This window comes from Gymnoscopelus braueri, assembly GCF_963280865.1.
Source record: "Gymnoscopelus braueri genome assembly, chromosome: 18".
Taxonomy (NCBI): domain Eukaryota; kingdom Metazoa; phylum Chordata; class Actinopteri; order Myctophiformes; family Myctophidae; genus Gymnoscopelus; species Gymnoscopelus braueri.
The window spans coordinates 6520023-6543261 of record NC_137618.1 but is presented as its reverse complement, the minus strand read 5'-3'; the positions used below and the strand labels follow the sequence as shown (position 1 = coordinate 6543261).

At 42.4% G+C, this 23239-nt stretch overlaps 1 protein-coding gene across 1 annotated transcript in view; it reads left to right on the top strand.

Moving 5' to 3' along the window:
* Window positions 1–846: 846 nt before the first annotated feature.
* Window positions 847–23239, top strand: part of LOC308105842 (uncharacterized protein) — a gene marked incomplete at its 3' end in the record, with an annotated part of 39565 nt that continues 17172 nt past the window's right edge. Inside the window, exons 1-3 of the mRNA XM_080456766.1 lie at window positions 847–1069; window positions 3297–3398; window positions 13607–13708. Coding sequence (XP_080312892.1) covers window positions 3329–3398; window positions 13607–13708 — 172 coding nt within the window. The 5' untranslated portion in view covers window positions 847–1069; window positions 3297–3328. The remainder of the gene's footprint in view (window positions 1070–3296; window positions 3399–13606; window positions 13709–23239) is intronic.

The following is a 23239-nucleotide window of genomic DNA, read 5'->3' as shown; positions in this document are numbered from 1 at the left end:
GGGTGGGAGGTCACGGGTTAGGCCAGATCTCATTTGTGAACTGCAAACTGCACTATATAGAGTAGAACGGGCTGGGAGCAGAGTGGGGTTCATGTGGGTGCCAGCACATGTGGGGGTGGAGGGAAACGAGGCTGCTGATTTGGCAGCCAAAGAGGCCCTGAGGAGGGAGGAGGTGGACGTGGGCATAGCCTTGGGGATCTCAGAATACCGCAGTAAAATAAAGGAGGAGATAACCAGGAGGTGGCAGAAGGAATGGGAGGGGGAAGAAAGGGGAAGGTTTTATTATAACATACTAAATAGTGATAGGGGAGGGAACGGCACTCTGGGGAACAATAGAAGGGAACAGGTCATAATGACAAGGTTGAGGCTTGGACACTGTGGCCTAGTAGCAGGGGGACTGGCTCGAATTGGGAAACATGGAGATGGACTATGTGAATGTGGAACTGAATAAACTGTGCAGCATGTGATAATGGAATGTGCCAAATATACAATGGAGAGGAGTGTGCTGTTCACTGCAGTACTACTTGATGCAGGGCTGTCTTGGATCTCACTGAGGAATGTACTGAAACCGGAGGAAAAGCAAAGTGCAGTGGTGAAAGCTGTTATGGAGTTCCTTGTGGACACAGGCATGCACCATAAGGTGTAAGGCCACAGTATAAAATGAGCAGTACCTAACACAAACAGTGTGAGGCAGCAATACGCCGACGGGCGTCTAGACTTCCGGAAAGCCAAAAGAAGAAGAAGTCTCCGACGCACCCACGTTACTCACGTTTTTTTAATGAATGGACTATTCAAGATGGCGGTGCTCGGTGTGTCAGTCGCTGTGTGACAGAGAAGCGGAGCAGACGTCCACGAAATCCACCACCCGCGACCGCGTGTAAAAGTCCGCGTTGTGCCGTTGCTACAAACCGTTCGGATCCGTGTGGAGGACACAAACCCCAAGCGTCAATCCTCGGGAGTTTTCCGTGTTCCGTTGGGTTGTTTACCAGCAGCGGAGCAGCCAGCCAGGCTGACCGGAAAAAGCGGAGTGGATTCCTGGAGCTACCCCCCCCCCTCTCACACAAACACGGTAATACCACGGTAATAATTTTGGGTGTGGCCCACACCCAAAATCCAGTCCACAGTTTGTCCAATACCACACAGTTTGGGCTGGGGATTATTTTACAATACAAAGTCAAACTGAGTTTCGATGAATTGAGTACAAAGGACCCCAATGGAAACAAGCGAAGCCATAGTGCTTTCTTGGGTTTAAAAAAAATGTAACTGTACTTCCCTGTGCTTGTCTTTGCAAACTGTTAATAAAGTATTCAATCAATCGAAACATTGTAGCTGTGATTTAAAAGAACAGAGTTGTAGCAGACATGCAGTTTTCTGGGAGCTTGTTCTAGAAATGTGGTGCATACAAACGAAATGCTGCTTCTCTATTTTAAGTTTTGATTCAAGGGACTGAAAGCAGTCAGAAGAAGAGCAGTGTGCTCCAAACGTTGCTCAGCTCACTCAGATGGCACCAAAAATAAATATGTTAAGGGGAGCTACTGTGTTAAAACTTTTATTTTGTCTCTAGGGACTGAAAGCAGAGCTTTACCAGATGACCAGAGAGGTCATGGTTGGTTCTCTATAGCAGGGGTCTTCAACCTTTTCAGGCCAGGGACCCCCAAACTGATGGGGTGATGGAGCAGGGACCCCCTACCTCGTAGGGTAGGGGGTAGGCCACCACATATATCGTATATTTATGTCTAAAATGTTGTTTTATATGTATAAACATGAACAAGTAGGTGTGCAAAAGACCTTTTCTTTTCCAAGGTTTCAATACATTTGTGAAAAACCTGTTTTGAAGGAACAGTGGGTTGTGATTAGTGACTGTCTGTGAACTGACGCTAAACTGTGTGGTATTGACACTATAGAGTGTTTGTTCAGTAACAGAGGCCCCCCGTGTCTCCAGCTTTTTAATAAACAGAAAAGAGAGTGCGCGACCCGTGCTCGCGCGCGGGAAAATGTGCGGTTATTGGGCGAATTGTGGCCGTTTTTGGGCGTTTTTTTGTTACTTTATTTCGGTTTTAGGGTTAGGTTAGGCTTATGTTATTTAATTCTTATTTTTGCCTGATTTTACCGATTTCTTTTTTATCAAAAATGTATTTAAAAAAAAAAAAATGTCTTTTTTGTTTTTTTTTAAATAAACTGAGGGGGCACAATTTGAAACTGAGGGTGCCAGGCCCCCTCAGGCACCCCTGTGGCGCCGGGCCTGTGTTAAGCTAGGGAGATTGAGAGACCCCTGTTACTGAACAAATACTCTATAGGCCTACAGCAATGTGTTTATGGAGGAACATCTGAGACGTGAAGGCAATTACTATCAGAATATAGAGCTGTTCAACACTAAAACATCGAATACAAAATTACTAACATCTTTAATGCGCTCAGCAGAGAGGAACCTTACTAATTTGTTGCCTAAATGTCCTATCCTCTAGCGCCACCCTTAGGCCAAACCTTACACCTGCATACACAATGTCTCAAAATGTAATGAGCAGCATACAACTTGCTCAGCGCAGTCATGCTTCCTGGAAGATGAAATCTAACAGTTTCAGTATGCCCATGACCTATTTCAAAGCGCCACTAGAAGGCCCAAAATAATGAACTTTCACACGGTTGGGGCTGCTCAATTATGGCTAAAATAATGTCAATATAGCGATCATGATTATTTAACATGTATACTCACTGATTGGAAATATCATGAATTGAATTAAAATATGTTTTTGCTCCTTCATTGTTTGGTCATAGGGTTCTGTATGGTAGGGTCACTGTATTTGAATTTTAGACGATTAAACAAATTGTCTTGTGGTGCACACCACCGTAATAAATCTAGCACTGTGTGTGTTGTTCCTTATCAGACTCCTTGAAACCAAAGTGTTTCCAAACAGATGAATTGGATTTGTTGAATCTGGTTGACCAAAGGCTCTCTTTACATCATCTATGCTTTTAGGGAGGGAGTGAAAGGGAACTCTGTCTGTGAATTCATTGTTGCTTGGTTGCAGAAACATTCAAAACAGAAACAGAAAACTACTTTCACCTTATTCACTTGAGACCATTATTTGCATCAAGTCCATCGACACATTTGTCCTTATGTAATCTTGGCTTAAGTGTGGTTTCTTCCCTAACACATACATCCCATAATCTTTGCACCCAGTTGGGTTTAGGCCAATTTCCTTTACCTTCTGCAAATATTATTGTTGTTCTTGAGACCACTAGGTCTCCAGTTATTAGACCTTTTATAAAGTCCTTTTTCAATTGCTTCATTTCAGACCAGTGTGTGGAGTCCAGACTGCAGGTGAAGATGAACTCTCCAGACTCAGCCAGGGACATTTCTATTAAGCTGGAGGAACCTGAAGAACACCCACAACTCAGTAAGTTTCATGTGCTCTTTCTTTCTTTCTTTCATATTTTCTGTTCTGTAGGGCTGTCACACTATCAAATTTACACTACAATAACAATGGTAAAACAAAAACAATACCAGCAAAAATGTCTAAACATACAGAGCCACATCATAAACATCTATTCACATAGATTTTAATCGACTTCCTGTTTAAGGTGTTCAAGGTGTCTGATTAGGAACAACACACACAGTGCTAGATTTATTACGGTGGTGTTCAATTACTTCTTCTGTTTAAGAAAGTAGGTAGCTGATATATTGCACTTTTACCTTAGCGCTAGGTATACTCTTAGTTGCTTGTTTTGGAAGAGAATGCACTTAAGACTTCTGGTGATTAGTAGTTTTCTTGCCTACCTATGTTGAATGCACTTATTGTAAGTCGCTTTGGATAAAAGCGTCTGCTAAATGACTGTAATGTAAATGTAATGTACTTCCAAACTTTTCACCAGAAATATCAAGCTTTCATGTCTGGAGGTGGCTCTGTTTCATAACGTCATGCACTTAGCGGCATGAGCTGTGATTGGTCTACTTTGAAAGTATCAGACTGTAATTACAGACAGACAGACAGACAGACAGACAGACCTGTTGTATACGGCTTGGCCTACAGCCTAATTTACTCCCAAATCAGAGCTCACATGTGAAGCATTATGTTTTAATATCGTTTGATAATTTTAGGACTCAAATTAAATATTTGCTTTAACACCATTATTCATTTGTTGGGTAAAGTAACTAAATATATCCATTCAGATTACTTCTTAGAATATGTATTTAGCTGAAATCTTGCTAAAACGTTGAAGCCTGAATTTGTTCAGGTTGTCAGTTTCCAGAAACAACTGTTACAACTACAACCTTTAGTTAGTAACTGGTCAATTTAAGTAGGTAATAGCTAATTTTCTACATAGAACATGGACAAAGGAAAAATAGTTTTACTTTTCAGAAATCCATTGTTCAATATCATGTTATTTTTCTGCTCCTAGCCATCCTGCACATGGTTGTGTGTAAAGAGGAGTATTTTCCTGAACAGGAGAGGAGCCCCAGTCTGCTCCAGGAGGAACCGGAGCCTCCTCAGTTTAAAGAGGAACAGGAGGAGCTACTTCAAAGACCAGAGGAGCCTGATGGGTCAATGTTGACATTACTAGCAGTGAAAAGTGAAGTTGATGAAGACATCTCTTCACACTGTTCTGAAATTGAAGTTGAACTTGAATCTGACACCGAAGTCACTGAAAACAGTGATGTTTGGGGGGAGACAAGTGGAGGTGTCCACACTGGAGAAAAACCTTTCCAGTGTAAACTGTGTAACAAGAGTTTCAGCAGTTCTTTTGGTCTCAAGATACACCAGCGTATCCACAATCCAAAACCTTTCCACTGTGAACATTGCGACAAGAGTTTCACTCTGTCACGTCACCTGAAGAAACACCAGTGTGTCCACACTGGAGAAAAGCGTGTCCACACTGGAGAAAAACGTTTCCACTGTAAACATTGTGACAAGAGTTTCAGTCAGTCATCTATTCTGAAACAACACGAGCGTTTCCACACTGGAGAAAAACCTTTCCACTGTAAATATTGTGACAAGAGTTTCACTCAGTCATCTGACCTGAAAAGACACGAGCGTATCCACACTGGAGATAAACCTTTCCACTGTAAATATTGTGACAAGAGTTTCAGTGAGTCAGGTTCTCTAAATACACACCAGCGTATCCACACTGGAGAAAAACCTTTCCACTGTAAACATTGTAACAAGAGTTTCACTCAGTCATCTGACCTGAAACGACACGAGCGTGTCCACACTGGAGAAAAACGTTTCCACTGTAAACATTGCGTCAAGAGTTTCAGTTGGTCAGGTAATCTAAAGACACACCAGCGTATCCACACTGGAGAAAAACCTTTCCGCTGTAAACATTGTATAAAGAGTTTCATTCGGTCATCTGACCTGAAAAGACACCAGCGTATCCACACTGGAGACAAACCTTTCCACTGTAAACTTTGTGACAAGAGTTTCAGTTGGTCAGGTTCCCTGGAGATACACCAGCGCGTTCACACTGGTGGAGAAAAAATATTCCACTGTAAATATTGTGACAAGAGTTTCAGTGAGTCAGGTTCCCTGAAGAAACACCAGTGTGTTCACACTAGAGAAAAGCGTGTCCACACTGGAGAAAAACGTTTCCACTGTAAACATTGCGTCAAGAGTTTCAGTTGGTCAGGTAATCTAAAGACACACCAGCGTATCCACACTGGAGAAAAACCTTTCTGCTGTAAACATTGTATAAAGAGTTTCATTCGGTCATCTGACCTGGAAAGACACCAGCGTATCCACACTGGAGAAAAACCTTTCCACTGTAAACATTGTGACAAGAGTTTCAGTTGGTCAGGTTCCCTGGAGATACACCAGCGCGTTCACACTGGAGAAAAAACATTGGACTGTAAACATTGTGACAAGAGTTTCACTAGCTCAGGTTCCCTGAAAAGACACCAGCGTATCCACACTGTTGAAAAACCTTTCCACTGTAAATATTGTGACAAGTGTTTCAATCAGTCAGTTCACCAGAAGATACACCAGCATTGGTGTTCAATACGCCACAGTGGGGAAGAACCTTTCCACTGTAAACATTGTGACAAGAGTTTCATTGTGTCATCTGACCTGATAAAACATCAGCATGTTCACACTTGAGAAAGGCCTTTCCACTGTGAACATTGTGACAAGAGTTTCACTCAGTCAGGTCCACTGAAGACACACCAGCGTATCCACACAGGATAAAAACCTTTCCACTGTAAACATTGTGACAAGAGTCGGTCAGGTTCCCTGAAGAAGCACCAGCGTATCCACACTGGTGAAAAACCTTTCCACTGTAAATATTGTGACAGTCAGTTAAGTGCTCTGAAAAGACATCAGTGCATTCACACCAAAAGGGGAAAAAAGAAAACACTTTCCAATATAAATCACCTCACTGGGAGGATCAAATTAAATAGCTGTATGCTGTCAGGGAGTTGGATAGAGAGGCACACATATCATGTATATTTATACTGCTCCTGTCAACAGTTTCCATTAGGACTTGGCTTTTGGAGTCATTCCCAGCTCTTTTGTTTTGTATCAGTTTATGATAACGGTAACTTTCTTTCTTTTTTACCTAGAAGTATTGCAAATTATTTTGGTGTTATGAATTTATACTATAAATGACAATGTAAACCATATCAATTGTATAAGGTAGAACTGTTTTACTAGAATGTTATTGTTTTTATATTATGATTTAATGTCATTTTTCTGTTCTCTATTACATGGCCAATGAATGGGGCACTATTTCAATTATTTTACTTATTAAATATCAGTTAACTCAGGAAAACAATATTTTGCATGCAGTTTTTTAATGAATTATGACAGTATTTGTTACAATTAATGGGATGGCTATGTTAATTATTTAGTTGCTTTACATTATTACATTGTGTATTACATTGCAAATTAAAGCATATGGAAAACGCTATAGTGCATGCACACACAAGATGTAATGTTACATTATTATGATTAACTCATTCAGTGTCAGACTTATTTCAGACTCTGTGGAGTCCAGACAGCAGGTGCAGACAGCATCTTTTCACTTAAAAAACGTTTCAGGATGACAATTCAGTTCAAGTTCTAGAGACACAATATATTTTAAACTATATGATCTCAACATGGCCATGAAAAGGCTTTCCAATGATGTAAACAGCCATCAAAAACAAAACTAGCTCTGCATAGATAGAGGAACAGCAGCAATATTTAAGGCCAACAAAATGTGCACATTTCAACAACAAGGCACTTCAATGTGCTTTACATAAAACATTAAGCAAAGGAAACACGTTTTAAAAGGACATTGGGATAACAGTAAAAACAAAAGAAGTACAAATAAAACTGAAACAGTAAATTTACAGTGCAGAAGAATAATCAAACAATTCTACCCAATTCTACTCGTTTATATGATGTTTTTGCATACTAATGTATATTTGTCTGTCATTAAATTGTAGTGATCGGCTATCTCACACACACCCCACACACACACCACTACGTTTATCCACGCCCACGAGCCATATACAGACGGTAACGTGCAGTCTCCGTCACACACGCCACTAGCGTTAAGAAGAAGGAAGCTAGCCTTGCACTATATAGCCAAGCTAAATGGGCATGACAAAGTCCACCGAGGCAGGCAGTTGTTGAAGGAGTGCTGGGAATGGGGAGGAGGGGGTGGGGAAAGCGGTAGCTTTGTTTACAAAATAAGAGTGTAGGAGGAGGAGCTGGGATTGAGTGGGGTGGGGGCATAGAGGTATAATATAACTAGAGGGCGGATTGCCCCGCCCCCAGCTATCATTTCAATGAATGTGCTCAGTGGCGTTTTGAAGCACCCGGAAACCTGCCGGAAGTAGAATTATTGGTTCGATTTTGACTCCCCATAGAGTTATGAGCCTGCGCACTAGTGTCCTTTTTGCGTTCTACGGCAGCCCGTGTGTCAAGGATTGAACGCGAGATATTTATTAAATACACTCTAGATGCATATTTATATGTAAATGCATATGTATGTATGTATAATATGTTTACATATTTATATGTATAAATATAAATATCTCTCAGTATGTTTTGCGCGTGCATGTATTTCTCCCCGCCTGCAGTTCCAGCTTTGGCCACTGGGGTGGCAGCTTCAATGTTTCTCAGCAACTATGGGGGCTTGGGTGGGGGGGGACTGCGGTGGTGTGGCCTGCAGTTCCTCCATGGCTGCAAGATATATTTAAAGAAGGTAGGGTCATCTACGTCATTTTCGCTATCATGCAATTCCAGTCGGCAGATTCGTCGCACCATGGGAGCCAGACTGCAGCCGTGAGTTCAGTGGAATAAATTGGAGTTAATGAGAGCCTGGTGGATCAGCTCGTGAACAAATTTTTTTTCTGAATGACTGAGACCTTTGTAAAGTAATTGCTTCTGGAAAATAAAAGAAGACATATCACACATTGTGTTCTGCTGTGTTGCTTTTCGATGTGTCCACTGTATAAGTTTATTGAGCTATCTAAAGAGCACAAAGTACGCGATACTGCCGAGCCAGAAACCAGTGTTGCCATGTCCACATATTATAAGCGAGTTTGGCCTTATTTTTCTGTGAAGTTGCTTGTAAATATTGGTAGTTGCGGGTTGCGGTTTTTGGGGCTTTTTTCTAAAGTGTAGTTGATTATTTGGACTTGGGCTTCACAATTTTTTTAACCAGTGGTTCTCAATTGTGTTTATGTCATGGACCCTCAAATTAATATGTATTTGTCCCTAACCCCCATCTGAAAATGTTTTGTGCCAGGGAGCCCCGTACCAGATTTGTGGTGTTAGTCACTAACACCACAAATCTGGTAAGGATTTTTGAAACACTAACGGTTAGTGTTTCAAAAATCGTCAATATTTCACATTTTATTTCAAGATTTATTTTTTAAATAGCAGATCTACAAGCTCACAACGCGTTGTGATAGAGATCGGCTATTTTCAATGTATACAGTAAAGGTTTAAAGTGCTCATAATGGCCTAGTGCAAGTCTTCAATAGGGGTCCACGACCCCTAGGGGGTCCGAAGTACTGCAGGGGGTCCGTGAAATTGTTGCTTGATTAGACAATTAAAAACAAATATATATATATATATATATATATATATATATATGTAATATTTTATATATATATATATGTATATATATATATATATATTTTTTTTTTCTTAAAAAATGTCCATTTGTCTTTTTTATATTTATATTTTTAAAACATTTTCCACATTTATGTATTAAATAAATGATGATATCTATAAATGATTATGTCCATTTTGAATAGCTTGTAGCCTTGTATACATGATTATTGTGCACTTGACAGATTTTGTTCTCAGTTAATAAGGTATGATTTATAAATGGCAGTGCGGCCACCCTACTCACTGTACCCTGTACATGTATGTTTAAAATAAAAGCATGAATATATTAATCTGTCAATTATTTTTAATAGCTTAGTATTGATGCACAATAACATGTATGTTTATGAAACACAACTGTATACATTAATTATACAATATATGTTGCCCCCCCCACCCTAGGTAGGGGGTCGAGGTAGGGTAGGGGGTCCCTGCTCCGTCTCCCCATCAGTTTGGGAAAACGTTGAAGACCCCTGGCCCCCGGTGCTTCTTTTGGGCTTGTTTTCCTAGACCTGGTTGCTTATTTCTCTCACACCATCTGGCAACACTGCCAGAGACGATTTTTATACAGTCTATGGATGATACATGCCGCTGTTTAGATGCCTCAATACAATTATACAGTGTGCTAAAAAAATCCGAATTGATTGGAATAAAACCTGTGATATGTCTTCTTTTATATTCCTGAACCGATTATCTGACAAAGGACACAATCGTTCAGAAATAGTGTTTGTTCACAAGCTGGTCCAGCTGGCTGCCATAGACTTCATAGTATTTCACCAAACTTCCTGTTCCAGTTTTGGCTCCCATGCGCATCAATGGCGTCTGCCACGCAAGCAATGGCGCCTGCCCGCCCCCTAGGCCGTCCCTTCCTTCTTTTCTAATTTCCTTGCATGGCTGCTACCAAAAGGGGAGGTGGACTTTATGATAGCTGAGAGAATGAAGGAGAAGGGGAGAGGAGACCCAGAGGATTTGGTGCAGGAGAGGATGCAGGAGAATTGGGCAGGCCACTTACAGGTGTACACAGATGGGTCCATGGACCCAAATAGTCAAAGGGTGGGGTTTGCAATCCACATTCCCTCCCTGCGGATCACCCAGAGCAGAAGGCTGTCAAATGGGGGGTCAGTTTTTACGGCGGAAGTAGTGGCCCTTGTATGGGCAGTAAATTGGGTGGAAGAGGTGAGGCCGCAGCAGGTGATTATATGCTCGGACTCGGCGGTGGCACTGATGGCTCTGCAGGGTGGGGGGTCACGGGTTAGGCCGGATCTCATTTGTGAACTGCAAACTGCACTATATAGAGTAGAACGGGCTGGGAGCAGAGTGGGGTTCATGTGGGTGCCAGCACATGTGGGGGTGGAGGCAGGGGCGTAGCACCAAATTCTGGGTCCTTGGGACAAAGATTCACTGTGGGCCCCCCTATGATTTTTTTTTTTTTTTTTTTGGGTGGGCCCTATTAACTCAGTCCCACTTACACCCCCCCTGTGACGCCCCTGGGTGGAGGGAAACGAGGCTGCTGATTTGGCAGCCAAAGAGGCCCTGAGGAGGGAGGAGGTGGACGTGGGCATAGCCTTGGGGATCTCAGAATACCGCAGTAAAATAAAGGAGGAGATAACCAGGAGGTGGCAGAAGGAATGGGAGGGGGAAGAAAGGGGAAGGTTTTATTATAACATACTAAATAGTGATAGGGGAGGGAACGGCACTCTGGGGAACAATAGAAGGGAACAGGTCATAATGACCAGGTTGAGGCTTGGACACTGTGGCCTAGTAGCAGGGGGACTGGCTCGAATTGGGAAACATGGAGATGGACTGTGTGAATGAGGAACTGAAGAAACTGTGCAGCATTTGACAATGGAATGTGCCAAATATACAATGGAGAGGAGTGCAGGGCCGGATCTAGGCATAGGCAAGGGGGGGCAATGCCCCCCCAAATGCCCAGACTGCCCCCCACCAAAAACATATATGTTTTGTGGGGGCTTGTGAAAGTTACATTTATGGTGTGTTTGATATGAAATGTGAGCTTACCATAATCAAAGTAATCATATTCCATCATGCATCATTGCACAATTCAAATAATTCTCCGCCCTGATTTGCCATGGACAGTGTTGCCAGATATTGCGAGAGAAAGAAGCCTAGGAAAACAAGCCCAAAAGAAGTCCACGCCCCCTCAGTATTTCCTATTGCCCCCCAATTAAAAATTCCTGTATCCGGCCCTGCTTCAACCCTAGCATCCCTGTACTGGGGGGGGGGGGGCGGGGGGCATTTGAAAAAATGCTGATCTACAAACTCAACGCGTCTTAAGAGATTTGGTGTAGAGGGAAAAGAGAAAGGACTAAATTCAGAGTTAACCCTGCTCAACAAGTAGGTAGCCTTGAGAACCAATGACTCCCGAGCCATGTGGCCCATAGGGCAGGAGCTTATCTCCTGTTTCTGTGGCGTGAGGTGGCTTGATGTACAAGTATATCCCCCAGCCATGATGTACACAGGGACTTACCCCAATCCAACCCTTGATGCTGAGTGCCCAGCGGGGAGACATTGCGTCCTATTTATAGTCTTTGGTATGACCCGGCCGGGGTATTGAACCCCGACCTCCCAATCTCCGGGCGGACACTCTTAACCATGCCAATGAGCTGGGTTTTTTAATCAGCGGGTACTAACCAATTTTAACATATTATAATAAGCACTTGTCAAGTAGTCTTTCAAACATCTTTGATTCATTAGCCTATGCTAGATACTAGAGGGCAGTGTTACTCTGTTGAATCTGAACAAAGAGGGTGGCTGAATAGTGCGTTATTAATTGTGTGTGTGTGTGTGTGTGTGTGTGTGTGTGTGTGTGTGTGTGTGTGTGTGTGTGTGTGTGTGTGTGTGTGTGTGTGTGTGTGTGTGTGTGTGTGTGTGTGTGTGTGTGTGTGTGTGTGTGTGTGTGTGTGTGTGTGTGTACAATAAGAATATTGTGTAACTGGAGTTGTTACCTGAAAAAGGAAAACATGAAAATGTAGGATTAAGAGGGAACATTTTCTTTCAGAGAGAGATTTACATTATATTCATAATATATCCACATAATATTCATGCTGGGCAACTTGATGTGAAAAAGGTTATTATTCATAATCAAAGTGCTCTGTGAAAAAAGTAACTTGCCCAGTTGACAAGTGATTAACACAATAAGTTACTCCTTCTCTCATGTCTGTTATTTGTTGAAGTTGATTATAAAAGGACGTTCTGTTCTTAATTAATCCTAATCTCCTCTGGGATTTTTATTGTTTCTTTCCAGACTCTGTGGAGTCCAGACTGCAAGTGCAGATGAACTCTCCAGACCCAGCCAGACCCGTTTCAATGAAACAGGAGGAACCTGAAGGCCAGCCAGACCTCAGTAAGTTTCTCCCTTGTCCAGTTTTATTTGTCTTTAATTGTCATATACAACAGTTGCTAGCTGCACTATTCGCAGGGAAATTATTGTGCTTCAACAGTGTGGAACCAGACAAAATGAAATGTGATATTGAGGTAACAGTAGTAACAAATTGGTCATATTGTGTTGTGGTGCACATGTAACATTTGATCTGCGTTGTGTTGTGGATTCATGAAGTTCCAGACCACTTCTCTCTCTTATTGACAGTTTATTCTGGTGAGAATACACACAAGTCTCTGGTCAGTCACTTCTTTTGGTGTAAAACCCGAGTCTACAACAGAATTAACAACGTGACCAAAAGTAGTTTGTTGTAACCAGTATATTGTTCGGTTTGACAAAATGACTAATTGAAAACATGTGCAAAGCATCACTACTTCATGTAGGTACATTTAGCATGTTTAGGACAACCAGTATTCATCACGGTATCACAGTAAACATACAGACTCTTGTTGAAAATATAGTGCACTGAGGAACACATCTTTGGGCAAATCTCATTTAGACTGGCACCGCTCTAACATGGACGCCCATGTTGACCAATGAGGTGCTGCCCACGCCCACTAACCAATAAGAAATGCCCTTACTTAGGGAGCAAGTGGAACCCACTAAAACACACACACACACACACACACACACACACACACACACACACACACACACACACACACACACACACACACACACACACACACACACACACACCACCATAGTACTGTACATCTTGAACAGTATTTCTTGTTGCTCCTCATCTACCCTCTGGAAACCAAAATATTTCCAAACAAATGCATTGCTTTTACTCTTCTTGTTGACCAAAGGCTCTCTTTCATCATCTTGGCTACATCTGAACTAAAGATGTCAAAGTCTAACTGAGATTAAGTTTGGGATTATAGGGAGGAGGATCGCTCATCCGTACTTAATCTACGTATGAACATAAATTGTAGTTTGGGGATGTAATTGGTGAAATTTCTACCGTAACAAAACAATGTCATTATCTTTGCATTCAAGGTTCATATGTTAGATAATATTTGCAGACGCTTAGGCGTCTGAAAATATTATTGTTATTCTCCACTAGGTCTCTAGTTATTAAAGTCCTTATTCACTTGCTTCATTTCAGACCAGTGTGTGAAGTCCAGACTGCAGGTGAAGATGAACTCTCCAGACTCAGCCAGGGACATTTCTATTAAACAGGAGGAACCTGAAGACCACCCACACCTCAGTATGTATTTTCACTGTACGATAATCTTGGCAGAAAATATCATGACAATAATATCATCCAGATATTATAGGACCACAATGGAAACAAGTCCCCATGACTTTGTGCCTTTTAGCCTTAATGTTTTACTGTACCTCCATGCTTTTTACATTGTTTGACTAATGAAGTAATCAATCAATCAATCAATCAATCAATCAATCAATCAACATCTATAGCCATCATTACATATGTAATACTACAGAGTGGCCGTAGACCAAAGCATCTACAACAGGGTTTGTCTGTCACACAGCTCACAGCTCAAGCCGCCAAGTGCACAATGTTATGAAACAGAAGCACATCCAGACATGAAAGACAGAAATGCCTGGTTAAAGTTTGGTAGTAGTTGAAAACTATGAAAACTTTTATGGTGTCTCTGTAGGAGGTGAGAGGTCTAGAAATGGGTCTGTGAGATATTTGACAGGCTTTTTATAAGCTTCTTGATCTGAGGTTTAACCACTTGAACCCCAGCATCCCTATGCTGGGGGGGGGCATTAAACTAAAAAAGCTGAGCTGGTGTAGAAAACCCCAAGTCAACCCGCTCAACATTAGTATTAGTTCAGTATTTTTTTCACACTCTCAGAGAATATCCGTGGTCGTAATGGGCACATAGTTGGATGCCAATAATTACATAATTGTTCAAGTTTTACATCAAAAGTCCAATCTTTATCACTTCCTGTCAAACTAAAACATAACATGACATCACATTGGCGTATAAGCAGGTAGGGTTGTGAACCAATTATTCCAGAGCCATGTGACCTATAAGGCAGGAGTTTATCTCCCCCAGCCATGATGTACAAGTACAACCTCTGGACATGAGGCCAGCATGTCACAGGGACTTACCCCAATCCAACCCTTGAGTCTTTGGTATGACCCGGCCGGGTTATTGAACCCAGACCTCCCAATCTCAGGGCGGACTCTCTGACCAATTTTTATGTTTTATATTAAGCACTTGTCAAGTAGTCTTTCAAGCAGCTATGATTCATTAGCCTATGCTAGATACTAGTTGCCTGGTAAACCCCTCCCTCCGGAAAACTCATTTCCATTAGAAGTGAGTCTGGCCTACAGGCCTGTCTGGGCGTTTCTCCACAGTTCATAACATGAACTGTCCTATCAGCGTCCTCGCTCAATGTTCTGTGATTGACAGCGAAGTTTGGCCAATCAGGTGGCGAGTTTGAGTGAAACCGAATGGAACCGATTGCAGCCGACAAAAATGGAACGGGCCACCATCTTGTCTGCCCGCTATTTTTGGTTTCGTTTTTAAAACTTTAAAACGCTCTCAAACTTATTCTTTGAGGCACGGAATTTACTTTTAAGATATCGTTTGGATAGAATTTAGTTGTTTAACTTCATATATGTGGTCAATTAATCATGACAGAGCCTATTTTCTTTTTTTAATTCAGAGAACCGGCAGGGGCGGGCAGTGACACGTATGTATCCGAATAAAGCAACCTATTTTCGGCATAGCCCCTTCAAAAGTCCCCTTGCGTCATACTTGGCTGGGGATGGGGAAAATGAGCAGCTGATTGGCTGAAGGGAAACCAACTGCTGATTGGCTGAAGGGGTTGTCAGTCAACTGTACTAATCCAGCCCAGCTCCCAAATTGCCCATAATTGGATAATTCCTTTTTAACAGGACGTTCATGAAAGTCCTTGCGGGCTTGTTTCCAATGAGGGCCTGTGAGCAATTAGGGGTTAAGAGTCTTGCTCTGGGACAAATTTCATTTCATCGACACATATGCTGGCCTAGCCTGGAATCGTACCTGGGGCAACCAGGGCCTCTGGCTCCCTAGGCAGGCTCACTAACCACTCAGCTATGGCCGCCCCCATACAGGCTGTAGACCAGACTCCTTCCTGAAATCAAATGCAAATGAGATTTCCGGAGGGAGGGGGGTTTACCAGGCTAAGATACTAGAGGGCAGTGCCAATCTGAACAAAGAGGATGGCCTAATGGTGCGTTATTGTGGGATCGCTAAAGCGATCACACTACTGTTATCTTCACTATTTCTGGGACCGTTTTTTGGCCCATAACTAGTCCTTCATACTTTTAGCTACAAACTCCGTTCCAACTCTTCAACATTCGGCCTACTCAGGATGTCGGCTACCATTTGAATTTTTGAAATAATTTGTACTTTTAGAGATATTTCACTTTTTACTGCAAAAGAAATCCCATTCATTTCAATGGGGAAATCCTATTTAGCTACAGTGGAGCCTAGCAACTGCTTATTAGACCCTAGCAACACCATATTAGACCATAGCAACCACCTATCATACCCTAGCAACCACCGATTAGACCCTAGCAACCACCGTTCTACCCTATCAACCACCTGTTTTACCATAGTAACCGCATATTAGACCATATAGACTTCATATTAGACCGTAGCAACCCCCTATTGGACCCTAGCAACCGCTTATTAGACCCTAGCAACCACCTGTTTTACCCTAGGAACCACCAATTAGACCCTAGCAACCACCTATTAGAACCTAGCAACCGGCTATCAGACCCTAGCAACCACAGTTTTACCCTAGAAAACTACATTTTACACTATTCAACACCGACAAACCTTTCGAACCTTTCAAACCTTTCAAACCTTTCGAACCTTTCAAACCTTTCAAACCTTTCGAACCTTTCGAACCTTTCAAACCTTTCAAACCTTTCAAACCTTTAGAACCTTTCAAACCTTTAGAACCTTTCAAACCTTTGGAACCTCTTAAACCTTTAGAACCTCTTAAACCTTTAGAACCTTTCAAACCTTTAGAACCTTTAGAACCTTTAGAACCTTTAGAACCTTTCAAACCTTTCAAACCTTTAGAACCTTTCAAACCTTTCAAACCTCAAACTTTTAGAACTTTAAACCTTTCAAACCTTTAACACTACTAACAATATCAATACTCAATACCATCAACATTCTTAGCGATCCCACACTGTTTCTTCAGGAACAGTACTTTCTAGTTAATCATGTTATAAACAGAATCAGAATCAGTTTTATTGTCACATCACAGGTTTACAAGGTAAAAAAGTGGGTGAAATTCTTTTTTGTACATCGTTCCCATCGCAACGTTAGTTTCCATAGAAAGAAGAGGGGGGGGGGAGAAGAAGAGGGTGGGGGGTAAGTGGGAAGGAGATCAAAACAAGAGAGCAACAGAAGGCCAGACAAGTTATCTACATATTTACAAATTACCTGAGATAATAAAAACTAAAAAAAACTAAACTAAGGTGCCTGAGCATAGCAGCAATGTATTGTATACTGTGCATTTTATACTTATACTGTGCATGATAGACAATGGACGTTAAGGTGCTTACGAAAAGGAGCACAATAAAAAGACCAAAAAAAAGTCAGTGCGTTATACAAGGGATTAAGGTGCAAAAGGTCAGTGCGTGTCCACCTAGAGTGGACTGACCCTAGTATAATCCGCAAGTAGCTCCATGAGGGAGTGCAACAAAAAGTCATTTGTACCTGGTGTAGTCCACAGGTGTGTCCGAGGGGGGGCTAAAGTCCAAGTCATTGTCCCTGGTATAATCCACAGGTGTGTTCAGGAAGAGCCAGAAAAGTCTGCGCTGCCTGTTGTCAGGCTGCTGAACAAGGCCTATGCCTCATTCAGGCTTATGCCCCATTCAGCATTCTGACAGCAGCCGGATTGAAACTACACCAGTACCTGGTGGTGGAACTCTTGATACTGCGGTAGAGCCCCTTGCCCGGTCGCGGTCGTTGTAGGGGGTTGAACAGTCTGTGACTTGGGTGGTGCTTGTCCTTGATGATGCGCTTGGCTTTAACCACGCACCGCTTTTTGTACAGTTCCTGGAGCGCTGGGAGCTCGATTCCCATTATCCGCTCTGCCGATCGCACTACACGTTGTAGGCTGATCTTTTCTCGGGCAGTGCAGTTCCCGTACCAGGCCGTGACACAGCCTGTTAGGATGCCTTCGACAGAACTGTTGTAGTACAGCCTGAGGATGCGACGTCCTACTCCGAGCTTCTTCAGGCGGCGGAGCCAGTACAGTCGCTGCTGAGCCTTTTTCCTCACGTGTGTGGAGTGCGTCTCCCATTTGAGGTCCTCCTCGATGTGTACTCCGAGGAACTTGAACTCGCTGACCCTTTCCACTGCAGCACCGTCGATGAGGATGGGCGCATGGTCTCTCCGCGGCCTCCTGAAGTCCACGATCAGTTCTTTGGTCTTGTCGACGTTGAGAGAGAGGTTGTTCTCCCGGCACCAGCGTGCTAGTGATTTGATCTCCTCTCTGTAGTCAGACTCGTCGTTGTTGACGATTCGGCCTATCACTGTCGTGTCGTCCGCGTACTTTATGATGGTGTTGGAGACATGTGTGGCTATGCAGTCATACGTGTACAGGGAGTAGAGGAGAGGGCTCAGCACGCATCCCTGGGGTGCTCCGGTGTTGAGGGTCAGGGGGTCGGATGTGATGCTGCCCATTCTCACCACCTGATGTCGGTTGGACAAGAAGTCCTGTATCCAGTCGCACATGCTTGGGTGTAGCCCTAGGTCTCTGAGCTTTTTGTCAAGTATTGCTGGGACAATGGTGTTGAATGCTGAGCTGTAGTCCACGAACAGCATACGTACATATTTGTCCTTCAGCAGCTTGTTGTCCATGTGCGAGAGGACGGTGTGGAGAGCCATGGCAATAGCGTCGTCGGTGGATCTGTTTTTGCGGTATGCATACTGCCACGGATCCAGCGAGGCAGGTAGCGTGGAGCTGATGTATTCCCTCACCAGTTTCTCGAAACACTTGCTGACGATCGGGGTGAGAGCAACAGGTCTCAAGTCGTTCAGGCATGTCACTTTGGCCTTTTTGGGAATGGGCACAATGGTTGACATTTTGAACCCTGCAGGGACCACAGCCAGGGAGAGGGAGAGGTTAAAGATGTCAGCGAAGACACCCGCCAGCTGGTCTGCACATGTCTTAAGGACCCGGCCTGGAATCCCATCAGGTCCGGCTGCCTTGTGGATGTTGACCCGTGTGAAGGCTGTACGCACGATGCATTAACTGTTTCCAAAAGCATTTGAGGTGAGAAATAGCATAGTAACATACACTCGATTCAACTCTGCCTTGTTGCAGTGTGCAACGCAACGAGTTAGACATATGTACGCTGTGTGACTGTTTTAAACATCAGTTGTGATTGGCTCAGAGCCACCCAGACCCCGTTTCACTGGGAATTACATTAAGATATGGTTGCAAAACAACACATTTCAGCTGGTCTTTAAGTGGTTAACAACATTCAAATAAGTATATCTCCTTCAACTATTTCCAGATGTCAGTAGTTTATGTCACTTGAAAGCTTACAGTCTGCACTTTAACAATCTGTACAAAACTGAAACATGACCATGACTTAAAGTACATTCTATTAGATATGGAATAAAACTAGCTTGGTCTACTGGCAGCATGCACAAGAAATGTGGGCTGATCGGTACGGTGGTTTGTGAAACTAGCCCCAGACACACAGACAGACTCACAGACTCATTTATAGACAAACAGGTCATACAAACCAGTTTTTGTAGATTTTAATTTACTACCCATTAACTTTCACCAGACATGTAAAACTTTCATGTTTGGAGGTGCTTCTGTTTCATAACGTCATGTACTTAGTGGCATGAGCTATGATTGGTCTACTTTGGAGGTGACATACATACATACATACATACATACATACATACATACATACATACATACATACATACATACATACATACATACATACATACATACATACATACTGTCACATCCAGTTGTAAATGGCTCACATATGAATTGAACATAAAGACAAACCCTGTTCTATAGGAAACTCATTAGCGTTCTCTATGAATAGAAGAACGTGTATCTGAGCCTGTCTTGCATCTATTATTTTGGAGTGCCGCTTTTTCCACTTTGGTGGTATTGTTTTTAATGTACCTGTTCTATATGGCTTGGCCTACGGCCAAATTTCCTCTTTCGGGAACCAATAACACAGCAAAGACAACACACAAGCCCTTGTAGACGCACAGTCAGAAACTGAGCCATTTTGGGAGTTTCTGTATACCTGAGAGTGTACATAATTGAACCAAATGGTCCCTTACATGTCCATTTGGTTCCATTTGTACACTCCATCGTTAAATTAACGCTGGAGGGCTCCCTGTGTACATTTTATAGCTGCAGTATGTGTACAAATTGGGTCCCTGGGCAGTAGACTACAGCTGGCTTAGGGTTAGGATGGAAACATGGCGGATGGAAATGTTTATTTACACTTCAGGAATCCAGTGTTTACTATCATGTCATTTTTCTGCTCCTAGACATCCTGCACATGGTTGTGTGTAAAGAGGAGGATTCTCCTCAACAGGAGAGGAGCCCCAGTCTGCTCCAGGAGGAACCAGAGCCTCCACAGATTAAAGAGGAACAGGAGGAGTTACTTCAAAGACCAGAGGAGCCTGATGGGTCAACGTTGACATTACTAGCAGTGGAAGGGGAAGTTTATGATGAAGACAAATCTTCACACTGCTTTGAAATTGAAGTTGAGCTTGCATCTGAAGTCACTGAAGACAGTGATGATTTGGAGGAGACCAGTGGAGGTCAGTCAGTGTTAAACACAGAGACAGGCCTTACATAGGTGTGGGAAAACTGGAATAAAAGGTAGATGAAAAATTAAATAAAATCAGAAATATTAACAGGGAAGCCGTAATGCTCCTAAACAACAGACTTGTTTGATGATGAAAGCTTTCAAGTTGTATTTTTACTCACCATTTTTAACCAGCCTCTCCCCTTCTCTCTTCCTCTATCTCTCTCCCCCCCTCTCTCAGCAGTGAGGTTCCAGTCTTCACAGACTCAGTTCTTCTCCTGTTCTGAGTGTTCATACTCCTTCACATCTCAGCTCTTCCTCCATAAACACATCAGGAGTAAACACAACGACCTCTACCGGCAAATGCTGAGGAATGGACAGATCACCTCATCAGCATGTCAGCAAATAAACAGCTCTACAACCAGCCCGAAACAAGGAGATAGACCTTATCACTGTACATATTGTAACATGACTTTCATTGAGTGTGGTCACCTGAAGAAACACCAGTGTATCCACACTGGAGAAAAGCGTGTCCACACTGGAGAAAAACGTTTCCACTGTAAACATTGTGACAAGAGTTTCAGTCAGTCAGGTAATCTGAAGACACACCAGCGTGTCCACACTGGAGAAAAATCTTTCCGCTGTAAACATTGTAACAAGAGTTTCATTCAGTCATCTGACCTGAAAAGACACGAGCGTATCCACACTGGAGATAAACCTTTCCACTGTAAAAATTGTGACAAGAGTTTCACTCAGCCAGGTTACCTGAAGAAACACCAGCGTGTTCACTCTGGAGAAAAACATTTCCACTGTGAACATTGTGACGATAGTTTCTTTCTGTCATCTGAACTGAAGAGACATCAGCGTGTTCACACTGGAGAAAAACGTTTCCACTGTAAACTTTGTGACAAGAGTTTCACTCAGTCAGGTGACCTGAAGACACACCAGCGTGTTCACACTGGAGAAAAACCTTTCCACTGTAAAAATTGTGACAAGAGTTTCATGAAGTCATCTAACCTGAAACGACACGAGCGTATCCACACTGGGGAAAAACCTTTTCACAGTAAACATTGTAACAAGAGTTTCATTCATTCATTTGAACTGAAGAGACATCAGCCTGTCCACACTGGAGAAAAACCTTTCTGCTGTAAACTTTGTAACAAGAGTTTCATTCAGTCATCTGACCTGAAAAGACACAAGCGTATCCACACTGGAGAAAAACCTTTCCACTGTGAACATTGTGACAAGAGTTTCCGTGAGTCAGGCAACCTGAAGAAACACCAGCGTGTTCACACTGGAGAAAACTAATTGTCACTGTTAACAGTGTGAGAAGAGTTTCAGTCAGTTAAGTGCTCTGACAAGATATCAGCGCATTCACACCCAGGGGGAAAAAAAAACTTTCCACTATAAATCATCTCACTGGGAGGATCAAATTAAACAGCTGCATGTTGTCAGGGAGTAAGATAGACAAGCACAAATATCATGGAGATTTATAATGCTCCTGTCAATAGAAGTTTCCATTAGGACTCATCTTGTGGAGTCATTCTCCATCTCTTTTGTTTTTCTTATTTTAAAACAATACAATCAGTTTAAGTCATTCTCCATCTCTTTTGTTTTTCTTATTTTAAAACAATACAATCAGTTTAGTGTTTATGGTAACTTTTTGTCTTTCTTCTTTTTACTTAAAGGTATTTCAAAGGTATTTCAAATTATTGTGGTGTTATTTATTTATATTATAAATGACCAAGTAAACCATATTGATTGTATAAGGTAGGACTGTTTTTCCAGATTTTGAGTTTTATATCATGTTTTGATGTGATTGTGCTGTGTGCTATTACATGCTCAATGACTGGGGCACCATTTCTTTTTTTTGTACTCAATTTTTATCCCGCGATTTTGTAACCCATATTTTTCACCCGGTGCCAATTTTCTAAGTGATCGTGGGCGCTACACTCCCCTCACCAGCCTAGGGAGGCCAGGGCTGAGCTCATTCCCTAGTTTCCCTAGTTGGAAGTAGCGTGTGGAAGGAACACGTTATTCCAACCAGTTCCCTTCCCCTCCATCAAGCGCCCCGGCTGTCATGGGGGAGGCGGTATAGCGACCAGGATTACTAAATTTTTTTGTGAGGGTATTAACTACCCTGAGAGACACGGGGAGAACAAACAAACCACAGAAAGGCCCTTTCGCCAACCCCACCTAGGGTATGGGCACTGATGACGCGAAGGAGAAGACACGCCCCCAGTGCCCACAGCGTCCCCAGCGGGAATCGAACGCAGGACCTTATAGCTGTGAGGCGACAGCTCTACCGACTGCGCCACCGTGGGGCACCATTTCAATTACCTTTCTTATTTAATATCAGTTAACTGAGGCAAAAATACTTTGCATGTTTGTTTTATGAATTATGACAGTAATTGTTACAATTAATGAAATAGCTATGATTATTATTAAGTTGTATTACATTCTTAAATTGTGATGTGAATCTGAATCAGAATCCGCTTTATTGTCACATAAGAGGTTTACACAACAGAAATAAAAAAAGTGGGTGAAATAGTATTTTCTGTCGTTTTTATTTCCATAGAAAAAATGAAAGGGAAGAAGAAGGGGCAAGGGGGGAGAGAGATCAATCAAAGACACAAACAAATGATCTACATATTTACACATAGTACCTGGGGTAAGATATAAAGGTGTGTGAGCAATGAGCATAGCAGCAGATATATACTGTATGATATACTGTGGAGTGGACATTAAGGTCTGTCAAGTATGTCAATCAATCAAACAAACCATTTCAATCATTTTAATTATATGCTGGTTAACTGAGGGATGTCTTTTTTTATGATTTATGACTAATAATTACACCTAATGTAATGACTATGATCACCAATAAGTCATATTACATGATTAAGAGTGTGATGTGATAGCAAATGAAAGCCTGTGCAAAGCCCTATAGCACACACA